Consider the following 22,906-nt stretch of genomic DNA (forward strand, 5'->3'; position numbering starts at 1 on the left):
CTGGCCTGTTCAGTCCACAATGTTGGCACTGCATGTGGCTTGAGCACCCAAGGTCCTGTGGAATGGGCCAGCCTAGGTGCACCAGGCAGCTGACACTGAACTCCAGTACACAGGGCATTGGCCTTGGAAATGATTTTTGTCCCCTCTTCTCTTTCCCAAAATGTCTGAAGTCTTCTACCTGGGCAGTCACTACAAACCACCCAATGGGAGCTTGCTTGAGGGCTCATCCAAGGCATGTGACATCAAGCAGCACAGCTGTTTCCAGGAAGGAGCAGTTTCAGAGGTGAGAGCTCACTACTAGATGGACCCTGCTTTATGGGACCATCGGTTATCCTGTCCTTGGGTTCTAGCAGATGCTTAGCCCAGGCACCATCGGAAAGCTCCTTGAACTTTCTGTGCACATTATGGATCCTTGACAGATGCTGTGGAAGGGGGGCTGGTCCATAAAACCCCATAAATACTGTGCTCAGGAAGGGAAGGAGGTGTGCAGGAGTGAACAGACTCGGACAGTCTCATTCCACGCTAGCTCTCCAGGGCAGGCTAGTGCATCAGGGAGAACAGATGGAGAGGATATGTCCTCTGAGATAGCTGACTATATTATCCCAGACCCTTATGGAGTGATGTGGATCCCACTTGAGGATCTAGCCCAGATGGTAACTAGCTCTTAATCTGCCTGCGAGACAGAGCTGTGGGTAGAGCCGAGGACTAAGTACAATAGTGTAGGCTGTATTCATGGCTCTGCAAGCAACTGGCTCCCTATCCCCAGCCAGGTCATTCCAGATCTCTCGGCTGCATTTACCAGCAGTGAAACAGAGAGACTTCTGTTGCTACATCTCTCTGGACCAAGGCTTGAAGCGCTGCTAGTAAAGATTTCATAGATGTTAAGGCTGGAAGGGACCTTGAAGATCATCAAGTCCAGCCCCCTGCCCCAGGGGCAGGAAGTCAGCTAGGGTCAAAGGGTCCCAGCAAGATAAGCATCCAAATGTTTCTTGAATGGGTGCTTAGAGAGCCTCAAATGGCATTAGGGTGCAGCTCATGGATGATGCCATGTTAGCCAGATGCTTATGGGGATAGGCAGATGGGGCTGGAGAGAGGAGGGTGAGGTGGGGATGGCTAGGTTGACAGGGAACGGATGGATTGACAAATACATATAAACATCGAGGCACAAAGCAAGCTGTGCTGCAATGCAGCACTGGAAGGGTTAATCAGTTCAGCGAGGAGAAAAGAGAGGGGCTGAGCTACCACTCACTGGAAAGCCAGGAGCCGAATGTAAAAGCAACAAACGGCAAAAGGCGCTTCCCAAGCAGCCCCAACATATGGATGTGCCTCTGCCCTCCCCCTGGAGCAGCCCTCTGCTTCTCTGAGCTGTCCCCCCATCCCCGGAGCGCACAGACACACACGCACACTTGCCTTCTGAGAACCCCTCCCTTGCTGGATCCCTGCCTGGGAAGGTGGAGAGAGAGAAAGAGAGAAGCAAAGAAGCAACAGATCTCTGTGCCCCCAGCCTGCGAAGCCAGGAGCCAGCACCTGCCGGGTGATGCAAGAAGATACTTGGGGTTTGAGAGAGCTGCACCAGCCCCTGAGCTGCCACCTAGCTCTGTTTGTACCCCCACTCCGTGCTGCCGATGCAAAAAGTGATCGTGAGCTGCCAGCGACTGATACACAGCCAGCCTGTAGATCCCACCCATTCATGCTACTGAGATCGGCTTGGTGCTGAAACCCAACCCTGGATCAGACAGGAGAGGCAGAGAGAGGGGGCAAGTCTGCTGACAAGTGTGCATACATCTCCTCGACCTAAAACTGACACCGCGCAGAGACCCTACAGTTTCCCAAGGGCCCACCTTGGGTCAGAAGCTCACCTGGAGAGGAAAATCTATCCATCCTTTCTGAGTTGTGCGTTACTTTCTCAAAATAAAGCCAGTGTCCCCATGGGTCTGGTGGTCTTGGATGGGAAGCGGATCCTATGGAGTGTCTGAAAGCAGATGAAGGTGCCATAGAGGAAACCAAAACCAGTCCCTCCTGATTCTGGGGACGCCACCTTTGCCTTGGTCAGGAGCAACTGGTGATGCGCTTTCTACTCTACTTCTCAGATCAGCGGAATAAGCAAGGATCTCTCTTACAGGCAGGAGCCAGTGCATGAAAGCGGTTTAGTCCTTGTTATTTCGTGGAGGGAAATATAACACAAGGAAACAAACACTCTAAATATAGACAAGACCAGGTATCGAAAACTGGGGGTGGGGGGGTGGTGTGGTGTGCGTGTGCGCGCGTGTGTGTAAGTAAAGAGGGCTCGTCTTGTGGTGTAGATGTGAATCATTTCCCTTCGGGTTCTTTCAAACTTTAAAATTTATTTTGAACCAGGGTGAAGCTCTCAAATCTACTTTGGAAAGAGTCTGTGATTTTTTTGTGTGTGTGCCACTGACACAAGCCAAGGGGGGAGGCAGATACTTCAGCAGCAGCAGCAGCAGGAGAAAAAGTATTTAGTTTTTGTTCCCAAGATTTTGTTTTGTGAATCATCTTCCCTCAATGAGATACACACAGATTTTTGTTCCCTTAATGAAGAGATCAAAGTGCCTTTGCTATTAGTTTCCCGGCTGTGTAGCAGTGGCACAACCCTCCGTCGCTGCTCTGCTCTCTTCCCAGTGCGGATTTACTTGTTGCTGCTTGGTGGATTTGGAGCAGGGGACTTGGGTCTTTAGATCTGATCGCCTTCCTTTGCCATCTCCCTCTGAAGCAACCACCTGTGCCCAGCAGCCCCCTCTTGCCGAGAAGGCTCGATGAGGCAAGAACCGGGCAGAGCCATCTGAGGTTGGGGAGAGAGAAATCTGAGCTCCCCCCTGGCTCTCCCCCACCTCTCTTCCCTCCCAGCTCCTTGCCAGAGGAAGGGTGTTTAGAGGGCATCTCCCGTCCACCTAAATCTATGATCAGCTCAGTGTGTGTTTCATCGTACCGTGGGCGTAAGTCTGGGAACAAACCACCCTCCAAAACATGCCTGAAGGAGGAGATGGGCAAGGGGGAAGAGTCGGACAAAATCACCATCAATGTAGGGGGGACCAGGCATGAGACTTACAAGAGCACCCTGCGCACCCTGCCCGGCACCCGTCTGGCATGGCTGGCTGACCCCGATGCCCAGAGCAACTTTGACTTTGATGGCAAGAGCAACGAGTTCTTCTTTGACCGCCACCCTGGCATCTTCTCCTACGTGCTCAACTACTACCGCACGGGCAAGCTGCACTGTCCTGCTGACATCTGCGGGCCCCTCTTTGAGGAGGAGCTGACCTACTGGGGCATCGACGAGACCGACGTAGAGCCCTGCTGCTGGATGACCTACCGCCAGCACCGGGATGCTGAGGAGGCACTGGACATCTTTGAGAGCCCTGAGCCTGGGGGAGGAGCAGGGGGAGAGGAGCCTGAGGAGGAAGGGGGCAGGGACATGACCCTCCAGCGCCTGGGCATGGATGACAGGCCACCAGGGGCTGCTGGAGCTGCAGGAGGGGGAGGATGCTGTCGCAGTTGGCAGCCCAAGATGTGGGCGCTCTTCGAAGACCCCTACTCATCCCGAGCGGCAAGGGTGAGTTTGCGAATGACCCCCCTGGGTGGGGAAGGGGAGGGACTGGAGCAGCTGCAGGGTCATGCGCAGGCACTGGTCCCCCCCCTCCATTCATTGACTCTGCTATGGATCCACTGGTTCCTCTTTGGCTCCCCACCATGGGATGCATTGGATCTACCCCCTTGCACCTCCTCTCTGTGGGATGCACTGCTTCCCCATTCATTTCCCCTCTTGGGTTGTATCAGTTCCCCTCCTTCATTTCCCCCCTGTGCTTGGGAAGAATTTACTCTACCTGTTCATTTCCCCCATCAGGATGTTTTGAGTCCCTCGCACCCTCCACACACTTACCCCCTTGAGAAGAATAAGTTTTGTTTCGCTCTCCCCAGCCTGCTCCCTCGTACTTCCTCTGCTCCACCCCACCTCCTGTACCCAGGGTGGGTTTCTGTGGGGCACGGGTATGCATTGGTGGCTTCAGTCTCAGAGCTTTCAAGACCTCTTGCCCTGCCAGCATCCCCTTTTTCTCTCCCCCCCAGCCAGCACACATCCCAGACAATGTCAGGGACAGTCCTTGTCTGCCCAGAGTCCTGGCAGAGTTTCAAAAAGCTCCAGAGGCAGCTGGATTATTTAGTTCCTCTTGCTGCTCTTTGTGTATCTACACACCGAAGACAATGTTTAATGTCACAGTCTTATAGCAGGGAGTACAGGACTGGAGTGTGTGCTGCTCATGTACATGCACAAGCACACGCTGACAAAGACGTGCACAACCACCACACACATCCCCACCTCTCTCTCTCTGCCTCTCTCACTTCCATGCACACGAATATACAGATATACACACATCATTCCCATACAAACACACACCCACTCCCACCTGCACATATTAAAAAACACAGTATATACCCATACACAAACATCCGCAACATAAACTTCCTCATCTGTACATATTAACACACAATGTGCACATGTCTACATCTGTACCATTAACACACGCATGCAATGCACATGCCCATCCAAGCACTTGAATACACACCAGTATATCCCTTTTTTTATACACATATTAGCATCCCACCAACACACATTGCACATACCCATCCATACAGATTGATAAGCACCCAACACGCACACCTCACCAGCAAGGTTCCCTTTAAGCTGTGCGTGTCCACGGCCGTGCACAATTAAGCATCTGGTGAGTCACGAGAACACAATAAACATGTACACAACCTATGCAATTCATCTGTGCACATTAACACAGAGACAACACATGCGCTCTTTTATCTGTGCACATTCATCCTTCCAACATATGTGCACAGTCAGAAACATTCACACACAACACACACACCTGTCCATACATATCAATATTCACAACACATGCCCAATGTATGTACATCAACGCATATACAACACCCCCCCATCCATGTGCATTAAAATAGACATATATGCAACGTCTATCTGCATACATTAACACTCTAACACCTGAAATCATTAGCACATATCCAGATAACTTACTTTTCAGTTCCTACATATTGGTTAACACATAACATACACCCCCCTTGCAAATGGATTAACGCACATTGTCACAGTGTACACTTCCCATCCATACATATCAACACACCCCCTCTTGAGTCCATATTAAACACTCCCACCCATCCAAAGCCATCCCCAGTAGCACAGATGTAGACACAATATGTTCTGACCCAATCCTATTCATACACCTTTACACCTACACACCTTTGCATACTCATCTTTTTATATATAGTCTTATTCCATTTTTATCTACAAAACTCCACTCACTGATTCCTGTAAACAGGCACATGCCACCACATGTATCCATCTCTGCCCATGCAGACTCATCCATTCCCCTTCATGCAGCCATTCACACCCAGCTCAAAAATATTGGAAGAACCACTGGGGATCTAAAAAAATGGCTTTTGAGGTTTTTGAGGTGTAAAAGGGAACGGTCATTAAAACAGCTTCCAAGGCCAATCCTGCTCTTGGCAGGAATCGCACCCAAGCCCAGAGAGTGGGAGGAGGAGGAGATTGCACCTAGAAAGTTTCCTTTCAACTAAAGAGAAGCCCAACAGATACACAGGATAGATATTTAGGGAGTGAAAGCTTTTCCAAGGAAACAGATTCTGAAGATGTAAGCAAACCACTTTCTCATCTCTGAGGGATCTCTGCTCTTGAGAAATCTTGGAGAGATTAGGACAGAAACAGAAAACAATCCAATTGGGGTTTTTTTGGCACTGTGCTTGCTGTCTCTTGGAATTACTCCCCCCAGTTCAGGAACTCCAGGTCTGTCTCTAGAGGAGCAGACGCGGAGCTGCTGCAGCTTAGAGGTGAAAGAGCAGTTGGAATTGAGCAAGTGGTTTGCAAATGCTTCCTTCTCTCCTATAACATTAAGGCTTTAGTTAGCATTGGCACGGAAACATTTAGCTGTATCGCACTACAGCTCTAATGATCTTTGCCTCTCAACACTTTCCAGGAGGAGGTTTCAAAGGGTTTTGCAAAAATTTAGGATAACACATGACACTTTTACAGCTGGGGAAACTGAGGTACAGAGGTGTGACGCCATTTACTTTGGGTGACACAACATGGACATTTCTTATAGATTCCTAGGTCAGTGACCTGCTCTCTTGACCCCACAGTCTGTTGGGAGAAGGCTGATGTGGGGTGGCCCAGGCATGGGGCAATCGGTGGGATAGAGGCTATATCCTCACCCGGTATAAACCACTGCAGCTGCAGTTTCACGGGAACTTGGGGGCATTTGAACTCAGGGTTTCGATGCTGTCACATCTCTAGCTCGTACAGGTCCTTCTCCAATGAGGAAGCTGATCTCGGGGCAGTGTAAATCAGTGTTATGAAGTCAGTGATGCTGTGATGTCTTACACCTATTAAGAATCCAGCCCTGTGTTTATAGCCTGAGAAACTGCTGGCTAGAGGAGTGTTTATGCACTTGGTGAAAGTACAAATGAACGTCCTTCTTGGGGAATATCCTTGTATTGCAACACTCTGGTGCTGGGGGAGAGCCCAGGGAGTGAATGAGTGACTAAAATTTGGGCACTAGCAAGTATAGCTTGAATAAGGGATCCCCCTTGACCTAGGGCCCTCAGACGGCAGCTGCCGCATCCTGACACTCCGCGTCTCAGAAATAGGTGGTTCTGACCAAAGTAAAACAAAACTAAATAGGTTGAGGTGGGATGGGGAGAATGGAGCTGATTAAAAGGGGTCTGTTGCTTAGCTACAGGCCTGTTGCCTACACCAGTTTTGCCAGTCGCACCATCCAAGCTGATTTTCTTGTCTTGAGAGCCGGCTGCTGCCTCCTGTCTCCCTGCCTGACTGTGGTACTCTTGCTTCCTTGTGTCAGTCTGTTGCTACAAAGCACAGAGCTATTGCCATAGGGTGCCGTCGTTTTGTCTGTCTCTGTTTTGCGTGGCACAGTTTCCCACTTGTTAGACTGTAGCTTGGGTTACTAGGCCAGTTGCTGCATTGTCTTATGCTGCTGTACGGCTGGGAACATGTGTTGGCTGCCTTATTTCAGCCCCTCTCGCCCGTGTTTTGCATGTCAAGTTGATCAGATTTCATTCATAGATGTGACCAGTAATTTAGGATCAGCTGCAAAAAATGATCCTTCAGATTTGTGTTAAAACACACCAATAAGTGGAATTCATATCTGCCTTGCCACCAGCTGCCTCTGTTGATGTCAGTGTTCAAGTCAGCTCAGTTTAGATCATTGGGAAGCACAGATCCTTTCTTTTCCATCAGCTGTTTCTTTCTGGATGTTTTCAGTGAGCCAAAATAAAACAGTGCTTGGTAATTTTCCAGGCTGGTTCCAAAGAAGCAGTCAGAGCCCATCGTTTTCCCATAGTTGTATAGGTGTACTGCCCAGGTCCAGGGCTGGAGAGAGGCATGTGATGATATTTGAAATAAAGTCACTGTTATGGAATCTGTAAGGCAAATATTAAGTGTTACGAGAAGACAGAGAAAGGCTTCTGATTCTCTCTTCGCTCCCTCCAGAAATCTCCTTGTTGGGTTACTTTGTTCTTTCCCTCACCTGGTGTCTGTTAGAAGTTACTTCACTTCCTATCCTGTAAAATCAGTGCAAATGAGAGGACGTTCAAGCCCATTCACACTAGACAGACAAGGTTCTTTGGGTGAATCTGATATCTTTTATTAGACCAACTTAAATAGTTGGAAAACAATTATTAAGCAAGCTTTCGGGTTCGAAAACCCTTCATCGGGCTAAGGAAGTTTCACACTAGAGACCTTTTTGCATCTAGCTGTGGAAGGTAAAGTCCCTTCAGATCACAACGATGTGATAAGGAGGGAAGAGGAGATCTTCTGAGCAAAGTCACAGCTGTTCTGCAGTGTCAGTGCTGGCATGTGAAGACCCAGACAGCTTTCTCCAGCCATTATCCTATGAACTTCTTTCTACTAGGACCTTTCAGAGAGAGACTTGTTTAGGAGCAACAGGCACTCTCCATAGGGATTGCCAGGGGACTGGCAAGAGTTTCTAAGGGTTTGATCCAGAGGGCACCACAACAAACAGACCCATGGTGGGTTTCCAAGCAGGTGCTACAAGCTTTCTTACCCTCCATTTCAATCACTATTCAAACCCAGCCTGGCCTGGCATGGACAGAAGCAGCTATCATGGATCAGCAATTGAATGGCCTAGCTGAGAGCAATTAGCTGTGCAGTGGTATCACAAAAAACATCCCAGGAGTTAAGCCTTTGCATGTGTCTACATAGCTGTGATCGTATAGTGTACCAATATCCCCTCACACTTTTATCTGGAAAAGAGTCCTTACAGTGTCCTTGCCCATCTATAGACGTGCAGTGAGGCTGCTCTGACGTACCATCATTCCCACGTACCAGCAGACTCCAGTGTCATGTGTATCAGTGTCCCTGAGCTGAAAAATGGTAGTGGGGCTGCTTTAACTAAAGCTCATCGACAAGCTTTAGTTAAAGTGCCCCCCCAACATTTTTCAGTGCAGGGACACTGATACACATGATGCTCTGTGTGCTTTTATTAAAGCACTCCCCCACCCCACAACTCCTGGAGCATGTCTATAAACACCTAAGCCCCTGGAGGAGAGACTGAGAGCCTTATTTCTGTCATTGCAGTATGACTTGATCTCACATGCTTATGCCACTCCACCAATCTCTAAACCGCTTGTCTCCAGATTCTTCCATTTTCTTTACCTAGGTCTAATATTTTTAACAGACAAAGCAAGGGAAAGACAAAGTGCTAGTGAGAGAAAGAGAGTGAGAGAGCAGGCTGCTTCCCTCGAGATGGAGATAAGACAGCAGCCTAGCCCCTTGGTACTTAACCTTCTGTTAGATGCTCTGCATTATCTCTGCATTAGCCTAGCAGCGAGAAGGCCTGATGGAAATTAATCTGGCCAAATTGCTGGAGTACACAAACAGCATGCAGCAATTTTACCCCAGCTTGGGGATTTGAGAGGCCTAGCAGAACCCCTTCTGGAGGAAGGAGACTTGTGCCGTCCAACTGAATCATAGTTCAGAGCTGCTCCGCTTGTTACGGTGGCTGCAATGTTGCTCTGCTCTGCGCTTGTGGGTTGGGGTTATTTTTATGAGCATTTCATTCTCTGTGCCCCCCTGGAGCATAGCATGTGGATCAGCATCTGCTTACAAGGTTCCCCCAGGTATTTAACCTCTCTCCCCTGTGGGGTATTGACAGCATCAGTGTCCGCAGTATCAGAGACCCAAGAGCTCATCCGTGGAGTCCAGCTCCCCCGGCATTGATGCAAAATTGTTCCCTACTGCATTTGGAAGCCAGTCCCCAATGAGGCTTCTGCAGTTTCCCTGGGGGAACTATTTTATGCCGAGGTCTTGACCCTGAGCTGGGTGTAATTTGAGGACAGCAGGCACTGTTTCTAGCTTTGTAGTCTAGGTAGGGACAAAGTTAGAGGTAAAAAGGCAGGACAACATTTCCAACCTCCACCCACAAAATAAGCTCCACCTGCTTTGCAAAGCCAGGAAGCTGTTCTTCAAAATGCAGATGTTCCAAATGCAACCTCGTGTGCCCTGGCAGGCCCTCTGGGGAGGCTTTGAAGTCCTTCTGGGCTCCACCAGGCTCCTCCTGGAGATCATAACTGGTGGGAATCTCTCCCAAGTCCAAGTACTAGGCAATTGTGACACCATCATGAGTGACTCGCAGCACACTGGACACATCTTCCCATGTGCTGCCCCCACTTCAGTCAGCAGTAAAGTAGCTAAAACTGTTGACGCTGCAATTGCCATGGCTGGGCATCCGACAGAACATCCCAGCAATGGGAACAAGGCAGAGCATGTTGCCTGGAGCCACTATTTCAGGCTGTTTGCAGGCAACGAGCTTCTCTGTACTACGGTAGTCAATGGGAACTGAATGCTGAATTCCAAGAGCCACTTTTAAGAGTTTCAGCCTTGAACCTTGACCTTCTGATGTGATATTTTGCTGTCTGGATTCTCCCATGGAGTGACCTCTCTTTGCTCAGCCTAATTCCTTTTAAACACCAGGCTAAAAAAAGGAGCCCTTTAAAAAATGCTTTGACTTGCTGCTCCACAAAGGTCAGCTACAAGGTAAAGATTTAAGATGGGAGCATGAGCTGATGTAAAATTGGAGCAGCTGGGTTGACTTCAATAGACCTGTGTTGATTCCCATCAGCTGGGGATCTAACCCTTCTATTTTTAGATGATGGTTATCTGCTGCAGCTGATTCAGATCTCAGCTGCACTGGTCCTTAAGCCAGCCTAGTGCCATTGTGTAAGCAGTTATTCCAAATATATGCCGATGCAAGAGTGCAAAATTGGGGTCTTCTCTGTTTCGTTCTTAACCTTCCTTTCCTCTCATTCTTTCTTTTTGACCCTTGACTCTTCTGTGCCTGGTTCTGATCTAAGTTATACTGCTACACTACTGGAGTCATTCCTTTCGAAGTCAATAATTATGGGTCGGCTCTCAACGTGAGTTGGCCATTTACTTCAGAAGCGCGAGGTGAATTTTCACAACTGAGGGTGTAGCTCAATATAATTACATTGAAGGGAAGTAAGATCAGAATGAGAGCTACCCGTCTTTAGCTGGCACATTCCTTCCATCCTCTTCTCCTTCAGTGTGCTGTAGGACAGGATCTTGCCCTTTCAATGGTTCAGATCGCTGGCCACACAGGGCACGTCCAGACGAGTGTGCACCTGCAGTTTGCGGTGCTACAGACCTATCTGTGGCACCACAAACAGCATGTGCTGCACATGCAAGCATTTGCCACACTGCTAATTTGCAGTGCAATGCGGGGGTTTTGACACCAGAAGATCCCGGCATTAAAAAAACAACACCTGTACCAGAAAAAAGTGGGGTGGTGCACGCTGCCACCACTGGAGCCTGGCTAGCCAGAGGACAGTCCAACTGCTGGCCAGGCTCTGCATGCCTAGATCACTGCTGCTGGAGCCCCAGAAAGTCCCCAGGAGCTCAGGGACAGCCTAGGTGCTGGCCCCAGTCTTGCCTGCCCCACCTGGGGCAACTTGCCACGTGCCAACTAGCAGTGGCACAGCTATATTCCTGCTTGTGGGGATGCATCCACAGTGCCACACAAGACAGCCAAGAAGAAATCACTGCCTTTGCCTTGATGAGCCCAGAATGGGGTTCCTGGAGTCTGGCTGCAGGTTTTCGCAGCCATCCACAGGACTAAGTGCTTGATGTTTATGGCCAACCCTTCTGCCGGTGTGACTCAGGACGGCTTCATTGTAATCAAGGCTGATTCATTCCAGCTGAGGATCTGGCCTGTAATTTTTGACTGTCTAGCAATGCTACTGTCTGAGGCAATAAAGATAGTTCAGAAAAGCAAGAGAAGATCCAACCACAAAACTGGACCGGTTCCCTTGACCAGAAGGCAGTGAATACTCACAGGGTCTGATCCTGTTTCTGCTGTGATTAGCAGAAGTTTTGCCATTAACTCCAGTGGGAACAGAGTCCTGCTTGTGGTATATTAAGAATATCAGATCCTGGAAAGCTAAAGGCTTGCCTGAGCTTTTTATAGAGGAGACAGGAGAAGATACAGGAAAGCTTTCCAGGTAGCAGCTTTTCTGTTTGGGGGCTCTTACTGGCGCTCTTGGAAACAGATTCTCTGCATAATGGACTCTCCACAAGCTCATCCTGGCAGGAATGAGGCCTGAGTGTGTAACTAAGAGAAAAAAAAAAACCCAAACAAATTATTTCTGCTACAGAGCATTTGATTTCCATGTTATATTGGGCCCCTTTTCAGTTGCTTGTATCCAAGGTGAAGCAGGTCTTAGCTGCCGTCTTAGCTAGGGTGCTGTGCAAAGCCTTTGAACCTAGCAACTAAAGGGTTAAATGTTGGTATCTAATGAGCAAGGATTAGAGATGAAAGCCAAGTTCCTCCTATGGACCTGATGTTGAACAGGGCTTGTTATCCAAAGGATAGCTGAAGCCATGACTCATAAACCAGGAGCATCTAAGGGAAGGTATCTGCTGTGGGCATATACAATTAGTGAATTAATGCCCTAGTCCCAGCATCAGCTCCGCTCTGCTAATTGATGCATTGCCTCTGCCATTCTCATCCATTTCCACCTCATCATCTTGCTCAGAGCTGGTGGTGCAGATGTTAAGAGGGGGCAGTCTCTTCATGCACCTTTTGTGTGCACGCCTGGATATAAGGTCAGGCTAGACTGATCCTCAGTATAATCTGATTGCTACCACCTGAGACTCCCCAGCGTGGTCTCCCTTTCGAGATAGGGTCTGACAGATCTCAGCAAGTCCTTCCGCTAGAATTACAAACCTTGTGGGGAAGCAAAAAAGAATGTCTCTATATCAGAAACCTTTAAATCTGAAGAAGCGAATGGCACCGCTATCAGCTCTGGCAAGAGACGTAGCATTTGCATGAATTGCAAACCAAGGCTTTTTTAATTGATGCTGTTATACCAGCCTGAATTCATAATGGACACTTGCACAGAACTGTTGCTACAGCCATTTTCATAAACTCCATCATAATTCCAGCAGCTGCTGCAATCTGATACACCCTGCAGCCATGCTGCATTGTAGCGCTTGTAAATATTCTGTATCGATGGCCCTGGAAACCAAAGTCCAACATCTCTCCCCAGAGCAGCTGCGGTGTGAGTAGGGTAAGCTTCCTGGCACATAGTCCACTGAACTTTTCTGGGGCTGGGTAGAGGGCAGGGACTGTGGAGAGGCCTCAGTGGGTGAAAATATACAAAGCTCAATAGAGCTATTTTAGATTTAGTGAGGCCATGCTCATTTACATGCTTGAAACTCTCTCTCGCCTTGTCTAGAACTACTCGGCACCTCTTCTTTTCACTGAGGTTGCCAGGTGTGATTTGGACAGATGTTCCTAGGAAGTTTGTTACATGCATGGCCTTCTCCCTGGCACACAGACTGTGGTGCAGGAGAGGTGTGTCTCAGTCCTCTTCACTTGTGTCTCAGTTTTCCCATCTCTAAATGGGGTTAATGATAATGAAATGCTTTGAGATCAACTGATGAAAAGTGCTAGGTATTTTTATTAGACAGCTTCAGATTTAGATTTTATTAGATAGCATCAGTTATCTTAGGTACCTGATTCTCTATTGGCCTGGGGTCAGTTGGTTCCACTGGAGCTTCAGTGCTGAGGCTGGATTTGAACCAATGCCCGATAGAAGAGGCTAAGGCTTGTGTGGGCTTTCAGTTATTAGCAGCTCCAGTTCAAGCACCTTGAGGCTATGACCAGAATTTCCAGTAAAACTGGATCTAGCAGTCCTCTTTGCTCTTAGTGGAGGGGTGGTTGCATGCATTTCATAGACATGAGGGCTGGAAAGGGATCTTGAAAGATCATTGAGTCCAGCCCCCTGCTCCAGGGGCAGGAAGTCAACAGGGGTCATAGGATCCCAACAAAATAAACATCCAAATGTCTCTTGAAGGTGTTCAAAGTAGGTGCTTGAATCACCTCCGGCGGCAGGCTATTCCAGATGTTGGGGGCTTGGACAGTAAAGAAATTCTTCCTTATGTCCAGCCTGAAACGGTCATGGAGGAGTATGTGACTGTTCGACCTTGTCCTCCCTTGGGGTGCTCTGGTGAACAGACATTCCCCTAGATCCTGGTGAGCACCCCTGATAAACTTATAGGTGGCCACCAGATCACCCCTGAGCCTGCGCTTTTCCAGGCTGAAGAGCCCTGTGGCTCTCAGCCTCTCTTCATAAGGTCTGTTTGGTTTTTTTTTGAGGGGGTCGAAATGAGAGCTGGTGGTAGCTGAGCTCTTCAGAAATGTCAGCCTCCACGGTGGGAGCTGAGTCCTTCTGAATCTACTGGAGGGCTGGGCCCATGGACTCTGACTTCAGTGGAGCTGCCACAGTTGATACCAGCTAAGGATCTTGCCCGTTGTCCTAGCAAAGGACAAGCCAAGGTTCTCCTAATTATAACTCAGCATGACCACTAAGTGCTTGGGCAGCCTTTGGGTAAGGACTAGTTATCTCACCATGCCATCACCCTTTGCAATTTATCTGGTTGACCTATTAATGATAACATGAATATTAATTTCTCCTTGGAACTAACATGAATAACACATAGGAGAAAAACAGAGGCACAAACTAACCCAGGGTATTTCCAGTGCAGGGTCCTAGGTGCGGGACTAGGTTCTTCCTTGATATTTGAAGTAGCTGGTGGAAAGTTAGGGAGAACTAGGCCTCCTTGCAAAGATTATATCACATCCAATCTCACTGTAAGCTTCCCCCAGGCATCTGTGTCTCTGCCTTACTTTTGACCTTAAATGGTCCCTTCATCTTTGGGGCTGGGAGTAGAGTATGGGCTCCATGGCCAGTTCAGCTGCTAGCAGGGCCGGGGAATGCTGGCCGTGCTATACGGAAGCCTATTCCTCAGGAAAAGGACTAAGAGCTCCCAACAGGTGCCCAGTCTGGTTTGCAGGGACAGACCCTGTAGTAATATCTTTTTGGCCTTGGAGGTCTTGAGCTTTGCCACCGTGGTTTAGTACCTTGTGTAGCTCAGAGCCAAGCTATCTGCCCCCACAGACAGCAGTCATTTTTATTTTGAGAACGTTTATCAAAGTAGGCACCGTGACAAGTAGGCAGGACACCACTGACAGGTAGAGTTAGTTCTCTAAGGGCCACAATATGTTCCACATATTAGGATCAAAATGGATTTAGGCACCTAAGTGTGATTCTATCCTGCCCTGTTCAAGTACCTGAAAAATCATTAAGCCGCTTGCTTTCATAATAAACCCTCATCTTACCCTTAATGCTGAACCACAAAAAAGTAGCGAGGAGGAGGAAGAGGACACATGCACCTGTTGCATTAACTGCATTTCAGGGACTCGAGCTGGGTGAAAGAGGATCATATTTAGGATCCTAAGATCACTAATACACCCACCAGGAGGAATAGAAGCTGCCCTAAATGTTTCTTGGGAATCTTCTCTTTGCCAATGACCTCTTGCAGAAAAAGCATCACTCTTCTACTTTGACGGGGTAGCTGGAGAAGATGAGGTGTGTGCATGTTTATAAAACATAGATTCATAGATTCATAGATGTTAGGGTCGGAAGGGTCCTCAATAGATCATCGAGTCCAACCCCCTGCATAGGCAGGAAAGAGTGCTGGGTCTAGATGACCCCAGCTAGATGCATATCCAACCTCCTCTTGAAGACCCCAAGGGATGTGGGGGTCTTCAATGTGGGGCATATGGGGCAGAAAGAACATTGTGGAGCTGCATCTGATCCCCCAGGTCTGAACACAGCAGGCATCTTTCCTCAGATTTATACGAGTGGGAAGGGAATCCAATTTCCCTTTCTTGACCCCATTTTGATATCTGCAATACATGCATTAGAAAGAACGCTAAGCTCTTTTAATTCACATTAATCTCTTTACTTAATGTGTAATTTAAACTATATGCATGGATAGGTAGTTATCCTTGCGTACTTAATTTCTTAATCTGTGCATGCATTGCCTTTTCTTGACCCCCTCACCCCCATATAATACTCTCGTACCTTTGTTTTCCACTGCAAAGTTCCTACCATCATTACACCCAAGTCCTCTCCATCCCACTTGCGACATCCTCCTAACCACTGAATTAATTTCCTCCTTCAGGTAGTTGCCTTTGCCTCACTTTTCTTCATCCTGGTTTCCATTACGACCTTCTGCCTGGAGACACATGAGGCCTTTAACATAGACGTCAACGTGACTGAAACACTGGTGGTTGGCAATACCACTACAATCCTGCTGACACGCAAGGTGGAGACGGAGCCCATCTTGACCTACATTGAGGGAGTCTGTGTCCTGTGGTTCACCCTGGAGTTCCTGGTACGCATTATTTGCTGCCCAGATAAGCTGGTCTTCATCAAGAACCTACTCAACATCATTGATTTTGTGGCCATCTTGCCCTTCTATCTGGAGGTAGGCCTCAGCGGCCTGTCCTCCAAAGCTGCAAGGGACGTGCTGGGCTTCCTGAGGGTGGTCCGTTTCGTCCGGATCCTTAGGATCTTCAAGTTGACGCGACACTTTGTGGGGCTTCGGGTGCTAGGCCACACACTCCGGGCTAGTACCAACGAGTTCCTGCTGCTCATCATCTTCCTGGCCCTAGGTGTCTTGATCTTCGCTACCATGATCTACTATGCCGAGAGGATTGGGGCCAAGTCATCGGACCCCAGAGGAGGTGATACGCACTTTAAGAACATCCCCATTGGGTTCTGGTGGGCAGTCGTCACCATGACAACGCTGGGATATGGTGACATGTACCCCAAGACCTGGTCAGGCATGGTGGTGGGGGCACTGTGCGCGCTCGCTGGGGTGCTCACTATTGCCATGCCAGTGCCCGTCATCGTTAATAACTTTGGAATGTATTACTCACTGGCTATGGCCAAGCAAAAGCTCCCAAAGAAGAAGAAAAAGCATATACCCCGTCCAGCCCCACTGGATTCCCCCGCCTACTGCAAGTCTGAGGATAACTCGCCCCGCAGCAGCACACAGAGTGACACTTGCCCCCTGGCAACAGAGGAGGTGGCAGAGAGGAAACGAGCAGGTGAGATGCAAACCCCCAAGATACATAAAGCCTGAAGGGGGAGGGAACAGGTGACAGGTACGTACATCCAATCCAGGTTTCATAGATTTCTAGGGTTGGAAGGGACCAATTAGATCACTGAGTCCGACCCCCTGCTCTGGGGCAGGAAAGAGCGCTGGGGTCAAGTGACCCCAGCCAGGTGCTTGTCTAATCTCCTTTTAAACACTTCCAAGCTAGGAGAAAGTACCATCTAGTGCCTTACAATAGCTCTGGGATGGATTCTGCTCCCAATGCTATATTTGATGGTCACGGTTCCAAGGGAGCTCCTGCAGATTCAGCCTAGTAAAAGTAAGAGCAGAATATGGCCCTCATGCTACCACTTCAGTGAGATCCTGTTGCAAGAAGGGCCAGAGGCAGCCTGATTGCTCTGTGCTGGATCAATTTGTGCCCAAGTGGCCAGAGGCTCAGGTGATTTCAGCATTATGAGAAGCAGGTAGGGACTGAGCTGCATGGGCCTAATTCTGCTCTGACAGAGATAAAGATCAAGGCTAAGTCTACTTGACCTTCCCCTGTTATTCACCTGGTAGCAATCAGGAGCACTGTCATTGGGACATCTTCCCCTCCCTCTCTCTCCTCCACATGAATTAGGTAGGATCCTCCTGGATCTGATGCTCCTCCCACTCATACCTGTAAATCGGGAGTAACCACAATGGGATGAGGGGTCCTTTTACTCCCCCATGTGTAAATGAGAAGTAACTGTCAGGCCATATTCCTGTCCCAACCTGGTCTAGGTCAGGAGTAACTCCATTGGGTCAGAGTCCCTTCTCGTGAGCACTTGTGTAAATCACGAATGACTGCATCAGGTCATGATCTCCTATTGTTTCTTATGCTGTAAATCAGGAGTAACTTTACTGGTTGTAGAGAAAAGAAGACTGGGTGGGGATGGGAGACCATGAAAACAGCCTCCCAGAACCCAACAGCCTGGTTTAAAGGGGATGTTGGTCAAGTCTTCTCCATCACTACTGAAAGAAAGACGCAAGTAAATCAGTTTATTCTGCAGCAAGAGGCTTATGTTGGTATTAGGAAAACCTGTCTAATGTAGGGGAGTAAAACAGTGGAACAGCCATGGGGAGGTTGTGGAATCTCCTTCACTCCAGGTGTTAAGCAAACATCTGTTGAGTCTCGGCCAGTGTAGAGGGTTGGACTAGATCATCTCCTGAGGTCCCCTTTGAGTGTGCCCCACATGCTGCTAGTAGCTAGCCTGAGAAGATCAGCTTCTAGCATACGTTGTATTCCAGTATTTGAACTGCTACCATATGGTATGCTGGCATTTTTGCAGCTGGCACGGCCTGCAAGGTGCCTGAGTAACTGGCCAGTCCAAGCCTTGAGTCTGTCTCCTGGTAGCTAATTTATCCCAGCTTGATTGTTCCACTGTGCTCCATTTACACGACTAGTTTGGGCTCGTTCCACTGACCTCATGTCTGTACTTTACTAAGCCAGCTGGGTATCCTTGCTGGGATCTCTAGCCTCATTGGGCCACATGGAAGCTGCACTGTTGAGGAGCCAGGGGCAATCTGAACCATGGCACCACGGTCACTGGTCAGCCCTGGTGGCATGTTTTATAGAGTCAGAAGAAGCAATTTCTCATGCGGTGTCTCCAGAGCACAGTCTGCCATCAAAGGGAACGAGCTGCAGCTTGCTTCTGATCTGTACGGCCTCTCGGTGCCGGTGCTTTTCAGCAGTGAAGCTACGTGTAGCTGCTTCCCAAGGCTTTGTGCGTCTCTGGGGTTTCTTGCTGCAGGTGCTGACTGGCAGAGAAAGGTGTTCTGGGCCCTCCATGGGGAAACACTGCTCGTGGCAGAGAAGAAATTCAGATTCCTTTGTTTCTCCAGGAAAAAAAAGCCACCAAATGTTCCTGCTAGACAGCATCCTTCCCACCCAATAGTGGCTCTCACAGAGCTGCCAAAAAGAGGGGAGCTATCCTCAGCTGGTGTCAAGAAAAGCAACAACATTGGCCCTGAAGGAGCATCGCCAATTTGCAGGAGCTGAGAGTCCAGGCTGGGATGGTAGTCTCCAGTTCTGAATGCCAAAAGGAAATGCATTCAGATCATATCAAGAGCTCAGCCTCCAGCTTAGACTGGAGCCTTGGCAGTGGGACCCCTTTCACCAAGGCCACTGCTTCCAATCTGTCTAGCTCAGCAGTGGGTGAAAGAGGCAGTATATGAGCACAAGAGCAGGCTGGTGGGACCTAGATGACATGAGCCTGCTGGGTCTCTGCCCAGGTCTGAGTGGGTATGTGTCCGCATTGCTAAACAGCAAATTTAATTGCAATTAGGTGGCCTCTGTGCTGGCAGTTTCAGCAGAGAAGCCAAAGACGGAATGGGCCACAGTGACTGAACTTCCTTTGGCCCAAGTGTTGATGCCATTCAGTTCGTGGTTGGACATACAGCATGATGGAAACTGGTCTGATGGCAGCTATCTATGATGCACCTGTCTTGCACCAGCCCTGAATTCACACAGCTTCTCAGCGGTCATCCCAGTCAGGTTTTCAGCTTCAGTGAGCGATGCCATCTCAGGATCTGGCCCTGCTTGTGTTTGCTGATGGGTGTGTGGTAGTGCCTGCCTGCTGCCTCTTCTATTTGCCTGTGTTTACATGCACTACAGTGATATTTGAGAACCTTGGCAGAGCTGCACGTGTTTCCTTTTAACTCCCTTATTTCTACATGCTTGCAAACATTTACTTTTGGACTGAAGCTTTGTGAGACTCAGACCCAGTCCTCAGTAAAAGTCTGCTGGGTGCAGCCTGGGGCATATGCAAAGGAGCTGGCTGACGTTCCCAATTCTGCAGGTGGTAGTTTGATCCCCACTGTAATTTAGATTAACCCTTGGAGCTGATCAAGGACTGACCTTTTGATCAGTCCTGAACAAAACCCCTCCAGTCCGTTTGGAGATAGCAGAGAATGGAATTGCCTGGGGAATAGGCCATCAATCCCATTGACCGCAGACATGGCTCAGTTCCTCTCTCTCCCTTTAGCCTGGTCCCCTCAGGTCAGGGCTGGGGGATACCAGTTTGGGCAATGTTCAGGGGAACATTTCTGTATCTAGTGGGCAGCCATCTGCAAGGCTTTCTTATAGCCAGTGGCAAGAGCCCCCATCGCAGCAGTTTCCGTGGAGAATTAATATTTTTCTTAATTTTTCTCCCCCTTGGCCCTGCCTCTGAAGACTCCAAGCAGAACGGCGATGCCAATGTGGTGCTGTCAGATGAAGAGCAGCCCCTGTCACCATCCAACGAGGAGAAAAAGCCCATGAGACGCTCCAGCACCAGAGACAAGAACAAGAAAGCGGCTACATGCTTTTTGCTGACTGCGGGGGACTTCTCCTGTGCAGCTGATGGTGGCATCCGGAAAGGTATGGGTGAGGCCTAGGGGCACTTGGTAACTGGAGAGAGAGCCCAGGCAGGGAAGGGGGAGGACAGAGGAACAAGTACAGATGCATGAGGTTGATTTTCCATGGGGGGGCCATTTCCAGCTGCTTTCCCGTTGGTTCTCCTCATTGTGGCCCCTTTTGAAGAAAAGAAAAATGCGTCTTTCCTGCGGACCGTGCATTCCCTGCCCTTCTCCTGCCAGTGCTGTCCCTGAAGCCCCATGCCTGTAGCTATGGTACATCATGCACGCACTGTGCTGCTGAGGCGAAACAACCTACCCATCACATGTGTACAGCTGTTCAGTAATGAATGCCAAAGTCTGTCCATAAGATGCCATGTGGCCATGAGCTTTTGGCCTTCTAAGCCTCATCTTTTAATCTTGCTCTACAGATGTGTGCTGTCCTGGCACTGTGTTTATCCAATGCCTCCAGATGTGCCTTACATCTGTCGGAGACCTCTTTCTTTTCATTGTCCTGTATGGCTTTTGTTCTTTCACTTCTTCTATCCATCCCTCTGCCAACACTGCACTTTTCTTTTCCCCTGTTCCACCTCTTTCTATACTTGGCTTTCTATACTTACTGGAATTCCCTTTTAGTCTTCCCATACTTCACATCCTAGGTTTTAAATTTCCACCAAAATCCACCAGGCCTTTTCCAGCTGAACCTAATTATGTCTTTCCATACTGCACCAGCTAAGGAGCTAATAAAGTGAGTTTTAGGTCCAGTTAGCTGAACCAGTCTGACTATTGTACGTCCATTGGTTTTACCTGGGGCCCTTTCTCCTCTGGTCCATTAGACTAGCACGTGGTATGTTGCTGTTTTATAACCACATTCTGCAAAGAGCTTAACTGAGAACTGGGAAAATGAATCAAATGGGGAAGTTTCTCTTTCCTATCTCATGAGCCACATAAACAGGCTTCTCTTCTGGCTGTGTTTTCTTTCACTGGGTTGTGAGCTCAGAAGCTCTAAACAACAGCTTAAGTCTTTAAATCTCAAACTGAGGCACCATAGTTTAATCTCCCCTCTCCATCTTGCACAGTAAAATGCTGTAGCCGAGAGCTGGACTGCTCCTGCCTTCTTGGTAACATGTAATTTCAAGGCCTAACAGCTCTGCTTATTCTCATGTATCCCACTTGTCAGGGCCATTGTGTATTGTGCATCCACCTCTGTGCCAGGTCCAGAGAGCAGATGAGTTTGGTATAGCTTTCAGCTAGGAGTCCTGACACATTAGCTCAAGCAGAAAAGATTCCTGCTTTCAACTCCAGAGGGTCACAGCTCAGTCCTTGGTGCCAGCTAACGAAGTGACTGTCACACGAGCATCTCTCACAGCAGTAAAGATGGGGTCAAGCCAGCACTGCGATGTGTCCAGGGGTGGGGAGCTGTGAGCTGCTTCCCAAGTGCCCGTTTCTCTTATAGTCTGAAGGGCTAACTCAGCAGCAAGAGTCTTGTATCTGTGATCTCTTAGGACAAGGAAGAATCATCTGCCCTCGCTGAGGCTGATTGAGCTCTGGGGGCTTGGGAACAGCGCTGCCCAACCAGTGGTAAATGCAGTGCAAGTATACTGAGGCCAGTCCCTTGCAGTGCAGGGACCCCTGACTTGCTTTAAATTTACTTTACCATCATCCCTACTGCTAAACCCATGCTAATAAGAGACACTAGGCAAAGCTGTCAGCCAATCATTGTGGTAGTAGCAACCAGATCCCTCCAGCACGTCTAGCAGAGACTGGCATTGGAAAGGGTCTATGAAAGACCCTTCAATTGTTCTTCCCTAATGTGAAGATTAAAAACCACAGAAGTCAATGAGCCTTTACATTGGTTTCACTGCACTTTGGGCCAGGTCTCGGGTCAGTTAGGACACTGGCGGATGATAAGGGAGATCAGATTTATAATGTGTGGTACTTCTGGGCATCAATAAGGGGAGGAGGTGATTAGAAACTCAGAGACACTTGATTGGAATATTTTAATAGTTTTTGGCACTGGTAGAAAAATGTCACTTTTGTTTTGCAAGGAATTTTCAAAACTGAAAAAACTTACTAAAAAACTTCCAGCTATTTTTTTAAAACATTTTTCTGGTTAAAAACCCCCCAAAACTAAAAATATTTTCAGTTTTCCAAGAATGTGTTTGGCAAATCCAAAGCCTTAAAAATTTCAACAATTCATCTTGAGAAACAAGTGAAAAGTCTTCATTTAATTAAGCCTTTGAGGGGGACGAGTGCAGTAAATATTTCTGCAAAGAAAAGTTTCCAGCTTTTTTGCATGAAAATAAACAATTTTTGCCAAATTTTTACTTTGGTCAAACAAACCCTTTTTTCAATGCGAGGTTGCTGTTGGAAGACCATCTTCCCTCTAAGCATGGCCACCTGGTCCCAGAGCTGCACCAGCTGCAAGCACTGAGCTGATTGGCTGTAGAGCCAGCTGAGCTGAGTATATAAACCCAGGCCCTTCAGTTAAGCTCTTGCTGCTCAAATTGTAAGCATAATACAATTGTAAGAAGGCTATAGGCATTCTTGTGGAGTGTGGGCCTAGCCAAGTACCTGAGATTGCAGGGGATCTAGATCAGTGGTTGAGGCTATGACAAAAGGGGAAAAACCCAGCTGTCAGAGTCACATTTCTAATCCAATAAGATATCTGTATTCATAGTCCAGGCCTGAGGTCAGGAGCAGAACAGGATAAGCAAGGACAAAATAATGGGGTCTGGAGCTAGAGCACACCTGAGATCCTACAGGGTGTGAAGGATGAGAATGCAATGAGCAAATTGCACCAAGCACTATAGCTCTTCGACTTCCTGACTAGTTGGGGAAGGCAAGAAGAAGTTTAAGTTTACAGGACATGAAGTTAAAAAGCTGGTTTTAGCCATGTCCACAATTGGCATGTATTGGAGAAACTAGGATGAGTCAGTCTGGGGAAGACCAGACTGAAGAGGGATTTGATGACAA

The 22,906-nt window shown here is 48.4% G+C and overlaps 1 protein-coding gene across 5 annotated transcripts in view; it reads left to right on the forward strand.

Moving 5' to 3' along the window:
• The first annotated feature begins 1,282 nt into the window (after positions 1 to 1,282).
• Positions 1,283 to 22,906, forward strand: part of KCNC4 (potassium voltage-gated channel subfamily C member 4) — a 50,514-nt gene continuing 28,890 nt past the window's right edge. For 2 of the 5 annotated variants that reach the window (XM_019492566.2, XM_019492563.2), the window contains exons 1-3: positions 1,283 to 3,568; positions 15,638 to 16,568; positions 19,770 to 19,955. In XM_019492566.2, coding sequence (XP_019348111.1) covers positions 2,918 to 3,568; positions 15,638 to 16,568; positions 19,770 to 19,955 — 1,768 coding nt within the window. In that variant the 5' untranslated portion in view covers positions 1,283 to 2,917. The remainder of the gene's footprint in view (positions 3,569 to 15,637; positions 16,569 to 19,769; positions 19,956 to 22,906) is intronic. The other 3 variants (XM_014605440.3, XM_019492568.2, XM_059717105.1) reach the window with 2 other exon arrangements.

This window comes from Alligator mississippiensis, chromosome 14, assembly GCF_030867095.1.
Source record: "Alligator mississippiensis isolate rAllMis1 chromosome 14, rAllMis1, whole genome shotgun sequence".
Lineage (NCBI taxonomy): Eukaryota > Metazoa > Chordata > Crocodylia > Alligatoridae > Alligator > Alligator mississippiensis.